The sequence below is a fragment of the Typopeltis vanoorti genome, chromosome 5 (assembly GCF_054136105.1).
Source record: "Typopeltis vanoorti isolate ZY-2024b chromosome 5, IOZ_Tvanoo_1.0, whole genome shotgun sequence".
Lineage (NCBI taxonomy): Eukaryota > Metazoa > Arthropoda > Arachnida > Uropygi > Thelyphonidae > Typopeltis > Typopeltis vanoorti.
In genome coordinates, this window is record NC_143553.1 from 95,284,513 (window position 1) to 95,309,778 (window position 25,266).

The 25,266-nt window shown below is 35.3% G+C and overlaps 1 protein-coding gene across 4 annotated transcripts in view; it reads right to left on the minus strand.

The window, feature by feature from the left end:
* Positions 1-2,429: 2,429 nt before the first annotated feature.
* Positions 2,430-25,266, minus strand: part of RagA-B (Ras-related GTP binding A/B) — a 94,863-nt gene continuing 72,026 nt past the window's right edge. For all 4 annotated transcript variants that reach the window (XM_090392623.1, XM_090392622.1, XM_090392621.1 and 1 more), the window contains 2 exons: positions 13,980-14,187; positions 2,430-3,177 (listed from right to left, as the gene is read on the minus strand). In XM_090392623.1, coding sequence (XP_090248749.1) covers positions 3,083-3,177; positions 13,980-14,187 — 303 coding nt within the window. In that variant the 3' untranslated portion in view covers positions 2,430-3,082. The remainder of the gene's footprint in view (positions 3,178-13,979; positions 14,188-25,266) is intronic.

The following is a 25,266-nucleotide window of genomic DNA, read 5'->3' on the forward strand; positions in this document are numbered from 1 at the left end:
GTTGTATGCGACTGCCCCAAATTTGGGAGGCTTACATCAGCAGACCTTCAAGCCCAACGGCCAAGAACACCTACTTAGCTGCTAGAGGGCACCATTAGGACTTTTAGGAGAACAATAGCTTCATCCCTTCATTCTCAGTTACTGTGTTGTAGTGCCTACGTGCACGTGCCTTTTTTTTTTATAAGTTCCTTTTGAAGATGGCAATGTGATGTTGCCGAAATATCGAAAATATTTATTAAAGTGTAATTTAATTTATATTCTTATCTACATTGTCAATTCCTTAAGAGATTTAGTAATGCATAACCAATGTATAAGCCTGTCTACAAGACAGGCTTATATGTATTTATAAGCCTGTATAATGTATTTATGGATTATTATTATTTTAACTAGATGCCAGGCTATAGTGAATGGTTGACCAAAGCAGTTATATACTTTGCCTACCTTAGTATGTACAAACACAGCTTGTGATTCAGTGTATGTATTCCTGAGGATGACCTTAATATTAAGATCAAAAAGTCAAATTTTATTTACATCTAATTAAAGCAACCCCCCCCCCAAAAAAAAAAAAAAAAATTCATAATAAATACTGATCACTGTACAATTTAAAGAATGAACTGCACTGACTAATGCTATAAGGTGCTTTATTTCATCCTAATATTTCTAGTATTATCAAATAGGCATCTTGGACTTTGACTATTTTCATCTGGTGACTTCCAATATAAGATTCAATCCCTCTGTTTCCTCTAATATTGTCACTGATAATAATATTACCCAATTCGACATTTCTCAGGCCATTTGCACTATGCACTAACTCAACAATCATTGGCCCACTACTTACTGCACCTTTTCAGTTTCCACTAATAACAAGTCTTTCTAATTGCTTAATACCAAGCCTATTCAGATGAAAACCATCCTGTTGCCAAATTCATTCCTTGATCAATTCTGTATATTCATATACCAAACAAATTCTATACACCTTGATGAGCATCTCGACCAATTTTATCTCCTATGACCCATAAGTTATCTACCACACGGATTTCATACAATAACCAACAAGTTTGGTGTGTGCAACACCTATAAGATTTGATAAACAATTGGGTATTTTTGAAAAGTATTAGGATTTCAGAGGGCCCTAAGTTTTGGACTGGTAGGTAACCCTAACGTTGTTCTGTTAACAGAGAAGCAATGTGAGGGGAAATACCATATAGATTATACTGAGAGAAGAAATACCACCTCAGTATAAGTTAGCTATGTGAGTTCATCTTCATTTGAAAATCCCTTACATGGCTCAAATTTCACATGAGATTGAAACTCAGGTCTTTCAAATCAATTTATTATAATGAATTCAAAGAAAAGAAATCTTGAAAAACAAATTTCTGCAAATTGAAATAAGATAAAAAGTTCTAATTAAAAACAGAGGTAGACGGCTTAATATAAATTTAAAAAATTATAAAATTTAATAAAAAAAAATAAACTTATATAATTGATAACTAAGGTTTAATTTACAAATTTTAATATGTTAGTTCATGCCATGGTACCTGTGTGGCTAACCAGCAACTTCTATTACACATGATTAGCAGAAAATGGTATCAATGATAAAACCATCATTAACTGTATTTGCAGACAATCTGATAGTATAGTCAGATTAGGTCTCTTATGCAATCTTTCTTTAAAAGACAATGGAAAATGAATGATCGATCAGAACAGGATGAAGCAAAAAATGGCATAACAGAAAAAAAAAACAAGAAGATACTGATAAGGATTTCCTTAGAAGAATGAATAAAAGCTGATCATAAGAACTAATAATCAAGTCTTAATTGTAGAAATCTACCCATTGTATCAGATATATTCCAAAAAATTAAAAATTGTATTAATTTAGCCATAAAATAAATAACTGATCTCCCCCCCCATGACAATAATATAAACATTACTGCCATAAATTAGTAGTAAATTTCAATTTATAATTCTGTTAATTTTAAAAATTATACAAAATTTTTAATGCTGTAGTACAGCTAAGAGTATAGCAAACTATCTGCTAAACAAACTATAATTGATATAAACTATTTTTCACTATAGCAAATGAAATAATTTGCTATGATGAGTGGTGATTGTATTTCTGAGTACTTTGATGGATACTCAATTTATGGAAGTTTTTTCACTTGGCTATGTTACCAATTATATATTTGGTTTAATCCTTTATCCAAGTGTAAGCAAACAAAGTTTGCACCTGAAGTATTTTCAGGAGTGGGGCAACTCGTGGTAAAGGTGGTATAAGTTCTGATCACTTGCCTTAGTATTCCATAATGCAAAGCACATACCCTTATGGGTATGTGCTTTGCTTACACTTGGATAAAGGATTAAACCAAATATATAATTGATACTCAATTTAATTTCTTTCAGGAAAGTTCTCAAAATACTGAGACCATAAATTTGAATAAAAAGGCAAATTTTTATTTCTCATTTTATTATCAAGCTTTCTGTAATGTTTTCTTAATAAAATTAAGAAAATTCAACATTTAAATTCGATGAAATTAACTAATAAATTCAACAGTAACATCATTAGTTGCAAAATATATGCATAATTTCAATGTATGTACAAATACTTCTGCATAATGATTCTCTTAAAACAAAGGAATGTGACAATACATAAAATCAGATTCTCTGCACATGAAAGGGAGCATCATTTGGAATAAGCAAAATAAAAGCAATGTAGTAATACTGCATGGCATTTTGATTTTTTTCCCTCTTTCTAGAAGGAAGATTTCTGCATTTTTCATTTCTGTTGAGAGACACATTGCCATATTTCTGAGGAGGAAGGCAAATATGAAAATGTGTTGAACACACACTGAGTTGATGAAATTCAAATTATTAGCCAAAGTGCAATAGTTCTTCCTTACAAAAAAAGATGAAGACATACATTATTATTAATTTCCAATACATTTGAATCAGACACTGTTAAATATAAATGAGTAGCAATTTTTTTTTTTTTTTTAAATTTGTTGTTTGAAAGTTTATTTGATCTTTGAGATTACACCAAGTATATCTCAGATGGTTTAAATATAGTGTTCTTGGAAATTTAAAGTTATCGTCCTGTAAGAGCCTGAGGTTGTCTAACTCCTTCTAGTTTCTCAAAGTGTTTCCTTGCATTCTTTACATTTATCTGAGTTACAGCTGAGGCTGCAGGAATAGCAAGAAGTCTTATGTTAATAACAAGAAACTATATTTTCCTAAATTTTATTAGGAGCATAATGATATATTAGATAAATGTTTTAACCTCATATTTTACAAGTGGTTAACACTAAATAAAATTAGCACAGTTTTGCAAAGGTAAACTTCTACATACATTATTATTAATTTCCAATACATTTGAATCAGACACTTAAATATAATATAATAAAGAGCCTGTGTAGCTCAGTGGATGTGGCGTTTGCACACCACGGCGCTTGGCTGCACGAAGGAAGACTTGGTTTCAAGTCTAGTCGACGACTAGAGGAAATTTTTCTAAGCCTTTTTTCGACCGGTTCCCGAGTTAGTCGATCTCTGGCACGGGCAAGCAGGTTTTTCCTCCCGGAAACTCGGGTTTTTCATCCTGTAAACTCAAGAAAATCGACAGTAGAACCCACATTATTTCAGACATTAAATATATTGTGTTAGGGTTAGGGACCACAAGATGGCAGCACATTTGAGCAGTCTCTCTTCACTGCATACCACTTAATTAGTGATAGCCTTGGGCCATCTATCTCTGATCGGGTACCAGTGGAGATTGAACTGCCCACTCAGTCTCCAAAAGTTAGATAGGGTTAAATGGCCTCGCCTACTTCCCGTATACGGGAATAAAAAGGCATTAGCTGATTTTTTTTTTTTTTTTAAATATAAATGAGTAGCAATTTTTTTTTTTAAATTTGTTGTTTGAAAGTTTATTTCTGATTAACAAATCACAATGATTTCATTATGCAGTTCATCTAAATACAGATTTTCCATAAACATAATTGCAATGCTTGTTTTATAACAGATAATCTGTATTTGGATTTGCAAATTTTAATTATCAACTTGAAAAATACTAAATATAAAAAGTTTCTGCAGATAGAGCCTTGTGACAATATCTTTTATATCACAATGCTAAACCACTAGAAGAAAGACCGTTATACATTCAATTCTAATTATAAGCCTTTTTTCCAGTTAGTTCTCAAGTAGCCATTCTTTAGCACAGGAAAGTAGTATTTTTCCTCTCTTCTGAAAACTTGGTTTAACTCCATGCCTCCGTAAAAAATCAACATTAGAACTCACCATTACAGACAACATGAGTATTAGGGCTTTGAGTCAAGATTGTGGCAGCTGTCTGTCATACTCCTGCCCTGATGCCTCTAAAGTTATCAACAGCCAAAGAGCTCAGCTTTCAGTGATAGCTAAGTCTGAGATGGGCAAGCCCCTGATTTTCAAATGTTAGTTTAGAGCTAAAACAGCTCTACCTACTATTTTTTGGAGCATAAACTGCATTAGAAACAGAAAGTATATCAAAAATTTAATCTTTTGAAACTCAAAAAATTCAAAAAACTTTGAAGTAATGAATCAAATCAGAATTATCCTTCAGAGTTACAACTGTTGATAATGGCAAAGAATGAAAAAAAAAAAAATCCTTATTTGAATGTTTCCTTGTATGGACAGTGAAATATTGACTTTTTACACACTAATAGGATATTTACAATTTGATATGTTCCTCACTATGCAGATTATATGGTTGTCAAGTGTTTCTCTTTACAGTAGAGAATGCAAAGAGATGGGACAATTAAGAACTGTTGCTTAATATTTGGTTTCACATTAAACCAAATGTGACCTGCAAATTTTGTCTAATGTAAGCAAGTCATTTACCAAACAGTTCCCCAAACTAATTGGTTAACACCAATTGTATTTATGTTTCATCAAACAATTTCATTATGTTATAATAGTGGCAGATATCTACATTTTAACTTTCATACTAGCATTTTGCAAAATGTATTATCTGCCACTATTATAGGTATTTGTATGTTCTGTATTCTCTTCTTTCTTGCCCTTTATGTCCTTTTTGGAACAAGGACATAAAGGAGCAAGAAAGAATCAGTCAAGAGAATTACAGAACATACAAATACATGTTTACTTTTATATAGGTATTAAGATACAGTTAATACTCAAATTATAAAAGAGGAATAAGCTTAAGAATGAATGACAGCAACTAGTATGTCATAGTGAGTAGGGAGCAAGAGGTCAGAAACAAATTTTAGGCTTCATGGACCAATGAAATTCACTGAATGAGCTGGAGTCTTATACTTGAAATGGTGATGAATTTGCTGTAATCTATGTTTAGAGGAGTGCGTGTGGATAGAGTGTTGGCATTCTTATCTGAGAGGGAGGGGGTAGCCATTGACTAAAAAGGCATTTTGTATGTGGTTGAACTCAGCAGTAAGTATGGTGTTATCAGAGCAAATCAATTTTGTCCTCTGGACTAGAGTTTTACTAATGCCATATTGTTGGGCAGATGGATGGGATAAGATGCGACTGTTGGTCAAGGATACATTAGGATCCAAAATGAATGTTATTGGCTATTGCTGGAGGCAGGTTGTATATTCCCCGTTCAATGAAAGCCATTATTTTGGCTTTTGGAACTTGCCTGGGAGTAACAGCAAAGTTATGTCATCGACTTAATATGGTAACAGCTTTATCTGTTAAGGCTACCAATGATATCTAGCAATAGCCAACATTCGTTTCGATGTGGCCAACATCTTAATCCATTCCAAGCCTCCTGGAAAAAGAGGAAATCAGTGCTTTAAGAGATATACAATAATAACAATAAGGTTATAACTAAAACAGATAAAGGTAATGCAACTGTGGTGATGAGTTTAACTGAATATGAAAGCAAAATGCACACTTTTACAAGATCAGTTTACATGCAAATTATATATCATGATCCTACTAACTCTAAAAAGAATAAAGTTTGCAAATTATTGAAAAAAGTCACTTCCTGGCCAAAAGATATAGTTAACACGTTCGCTGCCAACTACGAGTATACTCGTAGTTGGTAAACCAGCTACGCACGCCAGCTACGAGTATACTCGTATGATGCTTACCGCTGGCAACGAGATTACTGTACTGACCTTGAAGAAGTGAAAATGCTTGGCTTGTGGAGCTAGCATCAAAACTGTGTATTCTCATAGATAGTATATGCTCTGCACAAGCCAACTACGAGTATCCTCGTATGACGCTTACCGCCGGCAACGAGATTACCATACTGACCTTGAAGAAGTGAAATTGCTTGGCGTACGGGAACAGACTATGCCGAAGTAGCGTGGCAGCGAACGTGTTAACAAACTCAAGCCTTTTCATGTTAAAACACAAAGAATATATGGAGCACACCTAAAATTCACAAATGCCCTGATGCCCTAATGTGGATAGTATAAACAGTCCCACATACAAATAAACAATTAACTACATTACTAGCCACCCTCACAAATAATTCTCCCTCTTCTGTTAAAAATTCTGTTCACCTAAAAAGTATTTTAAAAAGTTCAGACATAATGATTAGTTTTGATATTACTTCACTATTTACTAATGTACCATTAATCGAAATCCTTGATTTGCTAAAGTCACCCCCCCCCCAATATATTTGAACTATTTAAATTGATAATACATGCAGGTTATTTTGCATGGAAAGGGAAGATATACAAATAACTAGATGGGACAGCAATGCCCCCCCCTCCCCCACCTTTAGCCAATTTCAACATAGAACACTTGGAAAAGCTAGCTATGAATACAGCCACTCTCAAACCAGTGGTTTGGATATGCTATGTTGATGATGTGTTTGCTATTTGGCCACATGATCCAGACACACTGGATACATTTTTAGTGTATTTAAATAGCCAACACCCTAAAATCCACTTCATAATGGAACAGGAAGCTAATGACTGTCTGCTCTTGCTAGATACACATCTTCCTGATGGTTCATTATCTTTTTTTCTGTTTATAAAAACCCACATATACAGGGAGATATTTGCATAAACAGTAACACTATCATCCAGCTCAACAGTATGGTATCATAAAAACACTAATTCACAGAACTGGAGCTATCTATTCCAATGACAATGCTTTTACTGTTGAACTCACTCACTTGCATCACACCTTCTTAGCAAGTGGCTATAATCCCCACAGAATAGAAAAAATACTAAATGTTCCCTAGAAATCCCCTCCATTGCTTAATCCCCTCCTAATTAGGACTTTGGTTCCTTGTTTTGTCAATTACAATTTTTTTTTAAACTAGTCCCACTGGTATACCAAATTGTTGTTTCATGTATGTGACAAACTGTTCTTGTGCTTTGAAAATGCTGAATATAATACCAGTGAAATATTAATAAGGTAATAAATATTAATTATTTTCTTATCATTCTGTGTTGTAATCAATACCATGAAAATAAACCAACATCCAATGCCACAAATTTTTTTGTTAAATGCATGTATAGGACAATCAATCCTTGATTAAAAATTTAGATAATTTCTTAACTAAAATCAAGGACCTAACATTGTTACAACCTACTGATAATACAATTAAAATAAACAGCTTAATATAAACTAAAGATGCCAAGAAATTACATTCTTGGTGTCATCCTTTATCCAAGCATAAGTAAACAAAGTTTGCACATGAAGTAACTTCATGACTGGGCTACTTGTATGTAAAGGCTACCTTGTTTGCTTACACTTGGATAAAGGCTGAAACCAAGAATATAATTTCTTGGCATTTTTAATTCCTAGTGTAATCAAGTGAAAAACTTTCAATGATATTACAATTCGTTTTAACATTGTCCTATTATTTATGAATATAACCCTAAACAAACACAGTTTTTTGATTGAGATTAAATTAAAAAATTTAGTTAAGAAATTATCTAAATTTTGAAAATCTGATGATGACATCAGATTTTCAACTTTGTGATGCACTCTGGATACTTACTATTCTTATTATTATTTTATTCCTCCAATTGTGTCCAATTGGAGGAATAAAATTTACATACAGAATGAAGGATAAGGCACGGGAGGTCCTCATCCATCCTACTTAGATAATTACTATTTACAACTTTACTATGACTACAACTCCTTGTGGTAACACACACACACACACTATAGGCTTCATAATTCCTTGTTCTCCTTTCACTTTCAGTCTTCCTGTTTTGGTTTATTTGTGAATGCCTTCATGTTATGGTCACATCCAGAAAGCGCAATGCCTTTCTCAGAGTAGTTAATCTTCATCATTGGATTAAGTTCGCTATGTAAAAAGAAATTCTGGTAGCTTTATTTCCCTCCAACGCACATAACTGGCTGTTATTTTTTTGCAAAGCTACTTTCATTGGTGTATACATGCAAACATGACGCTGCCAATTATCCATCTGAAAAACTGGCATCCTTAACAGTTTTATTTAATAGAGCTCACTTCATTTGTACTTGATCATTACAAAAATTCATCGATATTATACCTATCACGTAACTAAATAGATATCTACAGCTACATCTCTTGCAACTACTGCTGAACACGGGTTCCCATTCCTAGAATCTCCAAACCCATTACCACATTCCTGAGGGATTATTAAGTACACATACATTTTTCCTTATAAATTGCCGGTCTGGTTGGCGTATCTGCTCCACAGTCAAATGGCTGTGGGTTTGAAGCCCACCATGGCATGGATATTTGTGATTGTCTGTGAAAATGCTAGTGGTGGTAGGTAGTAGATGGCGCTGGTGTAGATGATGACAGAGATAGAGAAATGTAGAGTAGGTCCCTCCCTCGATGAGTCTTAGGGCTCCCTGGAGGTGTCGTGTAATAATAATAATAATAATAAATAACTCCAATTTTCTATCCACCACTAAAGATAAACTTCTGCTGTTGTCTTTTCCAGATGTCTACCAAGTTCTGGACAATTGTCATCTGCTCTACTTTAGACAAACTGGCTGGTTAATGGATAAGGACGTGAGGAATAACGATATCATATACACTACAACCTCACAAGTCCAGCCTGGCTTGGCACAGAGTTGACACAGAAAAGAGGATCCTTTAGTTTGATATGATTAACAGAAATTTTAAACATGAATGTTTACTAAAGAGAACTCTGAGGCATTATTACAACCTTCCAATTTTATTATATTGACTGTCATTCCTCATCAGTAGTCAGAGAAATTTTCATTTGTTAATAACTTTTTTTTTCTTTTTTTTCTTCCAACATGCATATGATAAAGCATCCTTCTAGTTAATGGTTCTTTCCAGGATTGGAAGCTGATTGCTGAATGTTCATCATCATCAAATTCCTGCCATGTACCCTCAAGGGGGGTGTACAGGATATGATAGTACTACATGAAAAATTTACATCATTACTAACTTCCTATCTACAATTTTCCTCCAAATCTGTCTGTTACTTGTCAAGACTCCAACATCATCAGATCTTATATTTCTATCGTCTAAGGCACTTTGTACCGTATCAATCCACCTATATCTTGGTCTTCCTCTGGATAGTTTTTCTGCCAACCTCACAGAAAACACTTGTTTTGCTATTCTTTCCTCGCCCATTCTATTTAAGTGACCATACCATCTGAGATTAGTTCTGCTAACGCATTCCTGGATGCTGACAATGTCAAGTTCATTCCTAATATCCCAGTTTTTAATATATGATATTGCCATTGATGCCATCTGTTCACGCCTCTAAATTTTTCTCAGGACTCTCATATCTGCGGTCTCTAGTCTTTGGTCAAGTGTTTTACTTCTGACCCAGCTCTCAGAACCATAAGTTAAAACTGGTTTGAACACTGTCTTGTATATAGCTAATTTATGACTAATTTCTCTTATTCCATACGAATTTATTCAATTGACTTCCTACCATACCAGCTTTGTTGATTCTATTGTCTATTTCCATATTTCATTTACCATCTTCACTAAAAATCGTGCCTAAGTAGCTGAAATGTTTTACTTGTTCCACAAGTTCTCCGTTCACAAAGCAGTTGACATTTTCAACGATTCTGTGCATTTTCATCTTTGTCTTTTTATTGCTGACCTTCATACCATATCTGTTACAACAGTTATTCAATTTAGTCAAGGAATCTTGAATTTATTTAAAAGTATAACATCGTCCACATAAAGCAAAGAGCTGACATTAACATCTCCAATTTTGATATCATGTTTAATACCACTTTCCTTCATAATGTGATCCATATAGATAATGAATAACAGAGGGGATAATGTACATCCTTGTCTCGCACCAGATTTAACATTACACCATCTTCCTGTACTTCCTTCAATTCTAACTGCTGACTTACAACTCAAATAAAGACCAGTTATTACTTGATATAATGCTCCACTGACACCATACAACTGTAACATTTTGAATAGCTTTTCTCTTGGCACCTTGTCATATGCCTTTTCCAGACCTACAAAACTTAATACAAATCTTTGTTATATTCTCATGATTTCTCAGCTATTTGTCATAAAGAGAAAATCTGATCCTGACAGCCTCTATTTGGCCTGAATAAGGCTTGTTCTTCACCAAGCTTCCCTTTTGCAATTTTTCTTAACCGTTTCTCAAGTATAGTTGCATAAATCTTGCCAGGAACACTCAGTAGGGAAATACCTCTGTAATTCTCACATTCAGAAAACACTTGTTTTGCTAATCTTTCCTCGCCCATTCTATTTAAGTGACCATACCATCTGAGATTAGCTCTGCTAATGCATTCCTGGATACTGACAATGTCAAGTTCTTTCCTAATATCCTAGTTTTTAATATATGATATTGCCATTGATGCCATCTGTTCACGCCTCTAAATTTTTCTCAGGACTCTCATATCTGCGGTCTCTAGTCTTTGGTCAAGTGTTTTACTTCTGACCCAGCTCTCAGAACCATAAGTTAAAACTGGTTTGAACACTGTCTTGTATATAGCTAATTTATGACTAATTTCTCTTATTCCATACGAATTTATTCAATTGACTTCCTACCATACCAGCTTTGTTGATTCTATTGTCTATTTCCATATTTCATTTACCATCTTCACTAAAAATCATGCCTAAGTAGCTGAAATGTTTTACTTGTTCCACAAGTTCTCCGTTCACAAAGCAGTTGACATTTTCAACGATTCTGTGCATTTTCATCTTTGTCTTCTTATTGCTGACCTTCATACCATATCTATTACAACAGTTATTCAATTTAGTCAAGGAATCTTGAATTTATTTAAAAGTATAACATCGTCCACATAAAGCAAAGAGCTGACTTTAACATCTAAAATTTTGATATCATGTTTAATACCACTTTCCTTCATAATGTGATCCATATAGATAATGAATAACAGAGGGGATAATGTACATCCTTGTCTCGCACCAGATTTAACATTAAACCATCTTCCTGTACTTCCTTCAATTCTAACTGCTGACTTACAACTCAAAGACCAGTTATTACTTGATATAATGCTCCACTGACACCATACAACTGTAACATTTTGAATAGCTTTTCTCTTGGCACCTTGTCATATGCCTTTTCCAGACCTACAAAACTTAATACAAATCTTTGTTATATTCTCATGATTTCTCAGCTATTTGTCATAAAGAGAAAATCTGATCCTGACAGCCTCTATTTGGCCTGAATAAGGCTTGTTCTTCACCAAGCTTCCCTTTTGCAATTTTTCTTAACCGTTTCTCAAGTATAGTTGCATAAATCTTGCCAGGAACACTCAGTAGGGAAATACCTCTGTAATTCTCACATTCAGTTTTATTTCCCTTTTTATATATGGGTACAATGAGAGCTCTACTCCAATCATTGGGAATTCGCCCCTCTGTCCAAGCTTTCTGAACTATGCAGTGCAGCCACTGTAAGACTTTTATACCACCATACTTAAGCATTTCTGGTCGAATATCATCTACTCCTGCTGCCTTTCCACATTTCAAGCCTTTGATGGCTTTTTCTACTTCAAGTATGGATATGTATTCCTGACTGCATGCTTGGTCAGTGTTTTTTACCACTGTGCTATCACTGCTTGTTTCATTTATCAATTGTTCGAAGTAATTACTCCATACTTCAAGGATATCTTTTTCTCACGTTTTTATGTCACCTTTATCATCTCTAACTCCTTTTACAGCACTCTTTCCTCCATTTGTTAGCTTCTTAAACAACCTCCAGAATATCTTACAACCTTCTTGATATTTATTTTCCATGTTTATACCAAAGTCTTCCCATGATTTATGTTTAGCGTTTTACACACTGTTTAGCTTTCTTACATTTGTCTCTGTATTCTCTAAGAGCACAAGCTGACTTATTTGCCAGGAACTTCTGATATGCGTTCTTCTTTTCCTTCACTGCCTCTTTAACTTCCTGTGCCGACCATGGAGTTCTGATTTTTCTACCCATACAGACAACCTCATCACATGCCTCTCTGGCTGAATCAATCAGTGCATACTTCAGGACTTGCCACTGAATCTCCAAGGTTTGATTCCTGTTCTCAAACTCTTTCATTTTTTCTTGAATAATGTTTGTGTATTTTAGTCTACAGTTCACATCTGAGAGCTGCTCAACTTTCATTTGCTTTAAAACTTTCTTACATGTTCTTCTTTTCAATATGAAATTCAATTTTATCCCTCAAGACTAAATAGTGATCACTTCCAATTTCAAATCCTCTGTACACTCTGGTGTCCTGCACCAGGGAGAAAACATCACTATCAACAATAACATAGTCAATGAGACTTTTCTTATTCCTAGCCTCTTCTCTCCATGTGAATTTGTGCACTTTTTTATGTTGGAACATGGCGTTAGTAATAATCAGTCCATGTCCTGCGCAGAAATCCAACAGGTATTTGCTATTATTGTTAGCTTTGCTCTTTTCTCCAAATTTTCCCAAAATATTTTTGTATGTCTGACAATTATTTCCTACTCTGCTATTTAGATCCCCAACAAGGACCAACTTTTCCTTTTTCATTGTGTCAGTTGCTTTCTCTAAAGCCTCAAAAAATTCCTCCACTTCTACTTTAGTAGAATCTTCTGTTGGACCATAGGCACAAATAAGTCTCATTCTCCAGTTCCCCATTCTGATATTTGCCCACATCACTCTACTTGAGACTGCCTGCCATTCGAAAATATTAGCCTTGTATTTAGTGTTGAATACTATGGCTACTCCTTTTTCTTGATTGTCATTGTCTGAATATAACATTTTGTATTTATTGCTCAGAAAGATCTCACCAGTTTTTGCATTTTTTGTTTTAGTCATCCCCTATTATGTTGATCTGGTACTTATCTAATTCCTCAGCTAGCTCCATTTCTTTGCCATTCAGGCTTCTTATGTTGATAGCACCGATCTTTAACTCTGGTGATGTTGAGTTGAGTTGTATGTTTTCAGATTTGTTCCAGTAGCTGACTTTTCGCTGTTTGCCCTGGTGAAAACAACAGGGGGCCTTGTTTAACCGGGTGACGCCCCAGCCGGCATGAAATTTTATCATGTTGTACCATCATTTTGTATTTTGGTTTAAGCCAATAAGAATACAATTTGGTCGGCTAAATCCCAAACTACCAGCTCATCCTCGCTCTTTCAGTATCTAGGTAGATACCCAACAGGGTGACCATGAGAAGGTGAGGTTTGGACATTAGGTCAGAAGCTGTGGTCGGTTCTCTGAATTCATTTAAAGGGTTATGTGGAGGTCTCCTCTCAGTTATATAGCTTTGACCCTTAAGCACCTCCTTGCTGAATGTTCTAAGTTTTAAATGCTGCTTATTAATATCAGTGATGACGGAACGTTAATTCTGTCTGAAATATGTGGATTTCATATTTTCATTTAACATTTTCTTGCAGATACAAGTCATATATTAATTGAACATCATATTGTAAATTACGTATGTAATAATTGTAAACATTGGTGAAGAATTATTGCAGTTACCATTCATTCCAATATTTTTCATTATTTTGTATTTAAAAATATATATACGTGCGTGTTTTCTACTTACGTATAGTGGGATCGGAAGTAATAACCATTACATAAGTATTTGGAGTGAAGACATCAATGAATGCTGCAAAATTACTGTTTTTGGCACTCATGCAAGTAAACTGTGCTGCAAGTTTACTACAGCTAAGTTTGAACTGCTTAATTATATTGGACACCTTTTCAAAACGATGAATGTCAGGGTGAGTTCTTCGTTCACAGTGTGATATTACCTGCAAATGAATCAAAAGCACATGTTAAATAAATGTGGATAACATAAAAACCATAAACATTTTTAGGTTTCAGGATCAAACTGAAAAATTAAATTTCAATTTCAAATGATTCCAAGACATTTGGTAAATTATAGAAGGAAATCTCCAAGCATTTCAAATTCAGATTCAATAAATCACATGAAATGAATATTACTTTAATGCAATGACTTGAATGCTTTTGTGGCAAACTGTATATTTATGCTTCACTCTTCACTTTGTTGAAAAGACTTTTTTTTGATAAGCTGTGAGGTATCTTCTAGGTCAGCATTTCCAAAACTTTGCAGAGCTGCAGGCTTTTTTTTTTTTCCCCCAGTTTAATTTTTTGCAGCCCATCACACATACATATTGATCCATGTACAGTATGTAATTTGATGCATTAAATAAGGAGGTATGTCCTACTGGTTTAAAAAAAATAAATTCAATTTCACCATTATTTAACCATTATTTTACAAACCATTAGATGCTTTATGAAAGTCAAATTATGTACTGCACTTTCCTTGAAGGATGTATTTATTGATTTTTAAATAAGAAATATGAATGATGATGTTAGGCATTGCATTGCATAGCAACTGTGTCAGAAGAAAAGAAGTCAATTTATTCCTAAAATATTGCCCATTTCTAATACTTGATTTTTAAAAAAAAAACCAAGGTCAGCTCGCACTTATATGTCAAAACAAAAGCCATTAGAAATCTGATTGTATCCTGATACTTGTGAATAGTGCATTTTCACAACTTAGCCAAAAGGAAATATGTTTTACCAGATGCAGCTCAAAGCAGGGAATATTTTAGAACAATTTATGCACCTATTTCCATATGATATTGAAATTGGACAACAGATTATATGTATTGAATTTGCAAGCTTTCTTCCCCCCACCTGCATTAAAAGTGCAACTGTCAATTGCACTGTCTCATACTGTAATTTTTTTTTGGCAAATTATTTCTTTTATGTAGCATAAAGATAACATCCCTCTTTAAGAAACCACCAAAATGAGCATTAACCACCCAAATGGCAATGTGAATAAAATAAATAAAAAATATACACTTCATATCCATGTAATTATGGATGTATATACATGTATATACATGTCAGGGCTAGTATGGTGCTTAAACATCTTTATTCTTTTGAACATTTAGATGCTTTCTAAATGTTCAAAAAGAATATTTAGAATATTTAATACATAAAAGTCCAAGTATGCACTATACTTTCCTTGAAGGTAAACAAGTTTTTTTTTGGCAAATATGTTTCTCCAGGTCTAGTTCATCAATTTTTTTATTATTATTAAGTGACATCTCCAGGGAGCCCAGAGACTCACTGTGGGAGGGCACACCACTCCATCACAGCTGACTATCTCACCTACTCGATCCTACAACTACATGACACCACTGCCATCAACACAACATCTACTGCCCACCACCAACGGACAAAATATCTGCAAATTGTGCGTTCTCTTGGTCGATTTGTCTGTATGGGATGAAAAACTAGTTTTGGGAGAAAAAGCCCTGCTACCTCCTCCTTGTACGAGATAGACCAACTCGCCTTCAATTGAAAAATTCCACATAAAGATTCCTCTCATCACAATGAGAAATGGCCTTAGATCTTTTCCAATCAAAGGGTGCAGGGTGAATTGTACCATCATTCTTCCAAATGCACTAAGGAGGTGCTTGAATTTGAATAAATCTGTTGCTATAACCACATATAATAATCTATATGTATGTACAAACTAACTAATGCATTCTGGAACGTAATTTTTTTTTTTAATATGAGATAATTCTGGAATTGCTCTCCCTAAATGATCAAAGGATTGAAAACAAAGTGGAGAAAAGAATATATATATGAAGACAATACCAGAGAATTATAACTGGTTGGGAGGATACTCTCCTTTTCAATTTACCATAGTTAATCTGCTACTATAACAAACATCTTTATGTGGTTGCTACCCAGAACAGGTTGTGAACCTATGGTACATGATTATTAGTACCATGAGTAGGCTAAGGGTTAAATAATCTGGAAATCCTGATCTAGAGACCAAACATAGAACTTTTTCAAGCTACTTCAGGCCTCAAATGAGTGGAAGGGTGGTCACATACTAGGCAATGAAATTCGTCTAGTACCTAAAAACATTCACTCTCCTGGTGGGATTTGAATGGTTCATGAACAATTAACTGGGCAAGCAACAAGACATATAGGAAAAGGACAACTACAGATACCCATTCCAATACATCTACATCATTTGAACAGTCCTATCATTTTGGAAAGGACTGTCAATATACTGGAAAGTTCAAAAAGATGGGATTTGAATGGTTCATGAACAACTAACTGGGCAAGCAACAAGACATATAGGAAAAGGACAACTACAGATACCCATTCCAATACATCTACATCATTTTGGAAAGGACTGTCAATATACTGGAAAGTTCAAAAAGCTGGGATTCAGAGCCAATACGATCAAGATGACAGCACAGTATAGTAGTGGATGCTGAGTGCCATAGGACTGGCTTTTGTCCCTCTCAGTGATGTCGTGGAAGCATTTTAAATGTTGTTGGACCAGCTGAATGACGAAGCAACGATAGTTTTATAGGATTTGGTTATTTTGATTTATGGCCGAAGCAACTTGGGCTACGAAGCCAGTGTATCATGTCTGTTAATTGCATGTGCTATTATGGTCAAGTTTGTCTGTTTTGCAGGATGAAAAGCCTTGCCATATCTATATGAAACTACTAACTCACTTTCAGTTTAAAAGCCCTGATAAAGGTTTTTTGCATCCAGAATTCAAACAAAAAGACAATGGTCAGCCTATTCTACCTAGAGTTTGGAGTACAATTTTGTTCTATCTGCATCATCATCATCAGTTGCATCAGTCTTGGGACTGGTAGCTCAAGCAGCAATTTCCTCCATTCCGCTATGTCATTGGCTTTCTTCTTAACCTCCCGGTAACTCCTCAAACCCGTGCTGTCTTTGACTTGGTCAAGAAAGCTTTTCCTTGGTCTGCCTCTTCTTCTTTCCCCCCTCTATTTTGCCTTCAGTTATTCTTTTCACAAGTCCATCATGTCGAAGTATATGTCCAAACCACCTATCCCTTCTAATTTTGATTCATTTAATTACAGTTCTTGTTTCGTTTATCTCTCTCAGGACTTGTTGGTTTGAATTTTCATGCGGCGCCAGCACCACATTTCAAAAGCCTCCAATCTTCTTACATCTTCTCTGCCTAGAATCCAGGTTTCATATCCATACAGTGCAATGCTCCATATCAATGTCTTTACTAATTTTTTTTTTCAATTGTAGGTTGAGGTTTCCTGTTAAAATGCTTTTCATCTTAGAGAATTGGGCTTTTGTATTGTTTGTTCTTGATCTTATGTCTTCTCTTGTTCTGCCATCTTCTGATATTAGGCTTCCTAAACATTTAAAGCTTTTCACTTGTTTTATTTGTTCCCCGCTGATGTCTATATTGAAAGGGATTTCGCCTGTAACAATGATTTTAGTCTTATCTGTGTTGATTTTGATTTTACATTTTTCAAGATTATTATTTATTAATTCAAGCATTGTTTTTAACGTTCTTCTGTTTTCTGCTAAAAGGGCTGTCATCAGCAAATCTTATACACATGACTTGCTCATCATTTATCTTTATGCCACTATTTATTTTATCTTTAGTTTCCTGAATGGCCTTTTCAACATATAAATAAAATAAAAGTGGTGAAAGTATACATCCTTGTCTTACTCCACTCCTTATATTTATTATTTTCTCCTTATCATTGATTTTAATCCGTCCATTTTGATTTTTGTAAATTTGATAAATTATTTCCCCATCCCTCAAATCTATGCCGATATTAGTTAGACAATTTAGGAGTATTTGCTGGTTTACTTTATCAAATGCTTTCTCTAAATCAAGGAAGCAAATGTAAGTATTTTGACTAAGGTCTAATCTCTTTCTCTCTATTATTGTTATTAAAAAGAGTATTGCCTCTCTTGTTCCTTTATTCTTTCTGAATCCAAATTGGTCTTCATCCAATAGACAATCTATTTTTGAATAATTTTTAGCAGAATTTTGCTAACATGTGGGATTAAAGCTATTGTTCTAAATTGGCTGAATTTGCTTGCATTATTCTTCTTTGGTATTGGTATTATGGTTGATTTCATAAACTTCTTTGATAATTCTCCTCTATCATAGATTTGGACTATTAATTGATAGAGTAAGGTTTTTGTCTCATCACCTAGATTTTGTAGCAGTTCTATAGGAATATTGTCTACACCTGGACTTTTTCCATCACTCATTTCGGAGAGTGCTTTATCAAATTCTTCTCGCATTATTGGGGTTCCTAGATTATCTTCATTTTGATTTTCTATGCTGATATCAACATCAAGTTCCTCACCATTATAAGAGATTTTCAAGATAATTCTTCCTTTCCATTAATATATCCTCAGATTCTATTAGTAATTTTCCATTTTCATCTTTGATGGCATTGTTTTTGCTGTTCTTATTAAATTTGAAAGTCAGTTTCTTAATTTCTTTATAGGCTTTCTCTATGTTTTCTTTTTTAAATAATTCATCTATGTTATTACACTGTTCTTCCAGGTATTCTTTTTTGGCTTGTCTACATTTTCTTGTCTATCTGCATAACAAGGTTTATTTAATTATGTGTTATCAATACTTATTAAATTTGGCCCTAACCTGGATATTTTATAATCACATAATCTTCTTTTTGTTGTGTAATATTTTATATTGTGTGTAAGAATGTCTTAAATTTTGACCCAACCTGTATATTTTATGATTTTTTTTTTGCCTTTTTTCATCAGAAAAATTTATTTGATGTGCAAGTTATGAAATTTAAACCTCACATGACCAGTTTATAGTTATTTTATCTTTTTTTATCATATTTTTATGTTCAAGAAAGTCTTATTGCCACTAAACCAATTTAAAACCATTAGCCTATTAGATGGAAAGTAGGTGTGTGCTATCCACTTGGCCAATCAAATCAGTTCCTGCTGTGCTCACTACTGCACTAGGCAAATGTATTACGTATAGGAATGAAATCTAATATTAAAATATAGGTACAAATTATTAAACCCACATTAATGAGAAATGAAATATAAGTCAATGAAGGAAGGCAAAACTATCAGATGAAAAACAGTAACTGAGATAATAAAGCAAAATTAACATAATGAATAAATTGCATGATTTGAAAAAATCATGCAATTTATTCATTATGTTAATCATCCAGGACAAAATCTAAAGACCATGAAGCAGATAGAACATTAAGAAGATCATATTATTATTATTATTATTACATGACACCTCCAGGGAGTCCAAAGACTCATCGAGGGAGGACACCTACTCCACCACTCAATCCACCAACTACAACGAACCGCAACTACTTCCATCATCCACACCAATGCCGTCTACCGCTGATCACCACCACTAGTATTTTTATAAACAATCACAAACATCCCGAACAAAATCACGAATCTGCAGCCTTTTGGCTGGAGAACAGATACGCTAACTACTCAGCCAACCAGGCCAGCATATAAAAATATAAACAAATAATTCTGAGTAGAGAGGGAAAACAATGCAAAATATTAGCAGTATAACAATTTAAAACATCTATTTCAAAATGAAAGCAACAGTGGCTCAAAACAAATGCAGAAAATGTTTTTGGTATAGTCAAAAACTGGCACACAACAAAAAAGTCAAATTTGGAGAGACACTTCATGACAAAACATGCCACATTTGCCAGAAAATATCCTGTCGGTGACATAAGAAAGAGAGCAGTTGAAGAAAGTCAGAAAAATGTTGAAAAATCAAGTTCTGTATTTAATTATTGGAGAGAGTCTGCCAATGATGTTAATATTGCAAGCTTAGTAGTGAGTCAGGAGATCGCTAAGAGAAGAAAACCATTCGCAGATGTTGAACACACAAAATGTTTTGTTAATGCATCTGAAGAACTTTTTCGGGATTTCAAAAACAAAGCAGAGATTTTAAGTAAGATTAAAAACATACAGTTATCTGCCAAAACAGTAGCAGATAGGACATTTACAATGTCCTCAAATATGACCAACCAACAAGTCGAAGACGTTAAATTAGCTTCAGCTTTATCAATTGTGGTAGATGAGTCTTGCGACATCAAGGACACAGCCCAAGTTTCCCTTTTTGTGCGGTATGTATCATCTGTGGGTCTGAGAGAAGAACTTCTGGGATTATTGCCGCTCAAGGACCAAACGTGTGGAGAGGACATAGCAAATGCCATCCTTGAATGTATGAAAAAAAATCATATCCCACTCAATAAAATTGTGTCAATTGCAACCGATGGTGCAAAAAGTATGACAGGAGCGAAAAAGGGTTTTGTTTCAATTTTAAAAGGAAAAATTAATCATGAAGTGATTACTTTCCATTGTATACTCCACCAGGAAGAACTTTATACACAAACATTTATAGAAGAAATTGGTAATTAAGATTACCAACACCATTATAGCAAGGGGACTTAACCATAGACAATTTAAAGAGTTGCTAAGTGAAATGGAGAGAGAGTATTCAGATCTTCTCCAGTATAACGCGTATGGTGGAATCGAACGCGTATGGTGGAAGACAAAACGAAGCTAAGTTACTGTATTTAGTTATATTTCGTTTTATTTAATTATATTTAGTACTTAAATGTTCTGATGTTTGTACTTTTTTTCCTCTTATTTATTAATTGAATAATTATTAAAGATTAGGGTATAATTTGACAAAACACGTCACAGATAAGTATGGCACCTGTGCGAAGGAAAATGGCGGCCAGTAATGAAGGTTCGCCATCGTTATCAAAGAACGGTAGCATAAAAGAAATGAGTCAGTGTACTAGCTGTGAAATGTACGCTTTGCGGAGTGCGGTCGGAGTGTGGTTAGATGATAATAAAGGATTGAATGTGTGTAGAAAATGTAGGGAGAATGCGGAATTGAAGTGTATTTCGGATCGTGAGTGTGATATTATTGTCAACCTTCAGAATGAAGGAAACAGGGATATGACAAGAAACGGCAAGGTTGTACATGAAAATTGTGAGAGTGTGAATGTAGAAAGTGTGAATGATAGTATAAATGGTTTCTGAGAGAACAAAAAAGATGAGATAGATGCATTGAGTGAGATCGCGTTGTTGAATAGTGCGATAGAAAGAGCAAAACAGCAGCTAGAGTGCATGAACAAAAGTAGACTGAATGAACCAACCAATAATAAAACGTATGACAGGAAAAATAGACGTATGAATGTGAACATGAACAAAATGAAGGATAGAGTGCTGTATGGAGACTCGTTAGTACGAGGTGTGTTAGTAGAGGATTTGACAAAATCGTACCAACCTGGTGCGACCATAAAGGACGTAACTGCGTCTATTAGAGAGCAAAAGGAAAGGGTGAAAGAAATGATTGTTGTGGCAGGTACGAATGATTTGAAAGGAGATAAAATGGAAATGATAGAAGACCTGAATGAATTGTTTGAGGTAGCAAAAGAAAAGAGTGAGAGAGTTAAAATGATTAGTCTTTTGCCACGGTATGACAGTGAAATGTTTAAAAGGAGGGCCATAATTGCGAATGACTTTATGCGTGGGTTATGTATTGTGGTGTGGAATTTGTGGATGTGTGGAGTGAGTTTGATGGGCGAAAGGATCTATATAAGATGGATGGCTTGCATTTGAATGGTTACGGTGTAAGAAGACTTGAGAAAGTGTTGCTCAATGTAGTGGATGTGCAAATTCAGGGAAACTAGATTTGTTAGGGGGGGGGGGAGTAGAGATACAGTCCTTATGGAGGCAGTTGAATGTAAGAATGAATATAATATGCCAGAGCAAATAAGGACAACAAATCTGAGTGGGATAGTTAATATAAGGCATCAAGGTAGGGTTGGGGCTAATGGGGGTCTTAAATTCATGTACACTAATACCAGGAGTATTAGGAACAAGAAGGAAGAGTTTTTGGCCATGGTTGGCACTTCCAGACCACAAGTTATAGGTATTAGTGAAACATGGCTGACTGTAGATGTATAACTAGTAGGATTGAATGTGATGGGTATAGTGTGTTCAGGAATGACAGAGAGAATAAAATGGGGGGAGGAGTATTGTTGATGATAGCTGATGAGCTCCAGCCAAGGAGAATAGAAGTTGAATTGCAGGATAGAGAAAAGAACACATTTGAGGCCATTTGGTGTGAGATTGTGGCTAACAGAACTAAATATACAATTGGGTGCTGCTATAGACCAGGTGATGGAAAAGATGGTGGTGACAGTATGCACAAGCAAATAGAAGAAATGGGTGGAAGGAGGGTGATTATTATGGGAGATTTCAACTATGGTCGCATTGATTGGAGTGAGGAGAGGACACACGGGAGGAAGGAACTGGATTTTATGCGGTTATTAAGGGATAACTATCTGCGACAGCATGTAATGGAAAATACTAGGGGTCAGAGAGTGCTTGACCTAGTAATTACATCTGAGGATTTGGCTGTAACAAATATGACCACATTGCCACCAATCGGTGAGAGTGATCATAGGGTCTTAACTTGGGAGGTGGCTAAAGGTGTAGAATTTTCAATTAAGACAGGGTACATGTGGAGTTATCGGGCTGGAAAGTATGACAAGCTTAGGAGTTTGATTGGTTCAGTGCCATGGCATGTACAACTGCAAGGACTAGAAGTTGATAGTGCATGGGAGGTAGTTAAGAAGTGCTTGCATGAAGCAATGGCTGACTGTATACCTAGAGTCCGAATAATAAATCAAGTAGGGGTTAAATGGATGAATAACACCATTAAGCTTGAGTTGCAAAAAAAGAAACAACTATGGAGGGAATTTAAGGAGAAGGGTGACCGGCAGGCACATGAACGGTATAAAGCACAGGCCAGAAGGGTGACGAGTGTGGTAAGAAAAGCAAAAAAGGATTACGAAAGAACATTGGCCATGCAGGCTAAAGAGAATCCTAAACAGTTTTTTAGATATGTAGCAAGTAAAAGGAAAAATGTACATGGCAGATTGATTTTAAAGAATGCCGATGGTAGGGAGGTAACTGAATCAGTTGAGATAGTTGAGTTACTGAGTGAGCACTTTGCAAAAGTATATCATCCAGGTGGTGACATTGCAGAAACGAATAAACCAGTAGATTATACGGGAATTGTGGTTAATGAAGTGGAGGTGAGTAGTCTATTGCATAACCTCAATGTCAATACATCTGTGGGATTGGATGGTATACCAGCTCGTGTTGTACGAGAAGCAGCTAAAGAATTGTCAGTACCCTTGACCATTTTGTTTAATTTGAGTCTCGGGTCTGGGTTAGTCCCGAGCGGGTGGAAAGAGGGGAAAATAGTTCCACTGCATAAAGGTGGTTCCAAGACTGCTGTAGTAAATTACCGACCGATTAGCATATCAGGAATCATTGTCAAGGTCTTAGAGAAAATAGTCAAGAGGAAAATACAAGATTGGATAGAAGAAAATGGGATACTGTATCGGGGACAGCATGGTTTTGTGAAGGGTAGGTCATGCCTCAGTAACTTGCTCACGTATTATAACACAGTGACGGCTGAACTGGATAAGGGTAATGGGTTTACGGTGATTCTACTGTACCTTGCCAAGGCCTTTGACAGGATTCCACATGGAATTCTAATCAGTAAATTGCAGCATATGGGAATGAACATAGGGTTGGTGAGATGGATAGGAGGGTGGTTGACGGAGAGATATCAGAGAGTGGTTTACTCGGGAGTAGAGTCCACAAGACGGCCTGTGACTAGTGGTGTGCCACAAGGATCTGTTCTTGGACCACTGCTGTTTAATTTGTTCATAAATGATATAGGAAATGATCTGAGAGGAACAGTTCATTTGTTTGTGGATGATGCGAAGTTGGGTAGGGCAATAGTGAATGCAGATGACGTCAAAATTTTGCAGGATGATTTGGATAGATTGGAGGTCTGGGCTAAGGAGAATGGATGTCAGTTTAATGTGGCAAAATGTAAGGTTATGCATTTTGGGGTGGAAAGATTGGCAGCAGTTTACTGCATTGGTGGAACCGTGCTCCAGGAAATTGATGAGGCACAAGATTTAGGAGTGTTGGTAGATAAGGATTGAAATTTAGGGGACACATTGCAAAAGTGACCAAAACAGCTCATCAAATCACTTGGTTGCTGAAGAATACGATGACAAGCAGAGACAAGCAGGTTATTGTTCCTCTGTATCGAGCCTTGATAAGACCCCATCTAGACTACTGTGCTCAGATTTGGTCACCTAGGTTTCTTCTTGATGGGGAGGAGGTGGAGAGGATCCAGAGGCGAGTGACCAAGATGATAGCAGGTCTGTGGAATGAACCGTATGAGAACAGGTTGAAGATTTGTGGGTTGCAAAAATTGGTTGATAGGCGGAGGAGGGGAGATATGATTGAGACATTCAAATTACTGAAGGGTTTCTATAAAATTAATTCAGAAGATCTTTTTGAGAACAGGGCTGGTTGTGGGAGGACTAGGGGACATCCATGGAAACTGGGCAAAAGTGTGGTTAGTAAAGGTGTTAGAGCTGGGTTCTTTACTTTTAGAGTAGTGAATGAGTGGAATGCGCTCCCTGAGTCTGTGGTGGATGCTGTGACAGTGAATGAGTTTAAGGCGAGGTATGATAGATATTGTATGAATGTCAAATAGTTGTGATGAATATGATTTGGGGCCTCCCTCGATGAGTCCAATGACTCCCTGGAGTTGCCCGTAATAATAGTAATAATAATAGTAATAATAACAGGGTTCGATGGCTTTCCAGAGGCGACATGTAAAGCGTTTTGCATCTTGCATAAATGAAATCAAACTATTCCTCGACAACAAGGATGTTCAATATCCAGAATTAACTGAAGATCAGTGGTTGCAAAAATTTTACTTTATGGTGGACATCGCAACTGAATCAGTTCAATCATAAATTAGCAAGGGAAATGCTGCTTTTTCAATGCTAGAGGAAGTTATTCATTTGAAAAGAAATTGATTCTGTTCGCTGAAGATTTAGAGAGGGGAACTTTAGTTCATTTCCCAAACTTGCGTCAATATCACCGAGAAAACAATG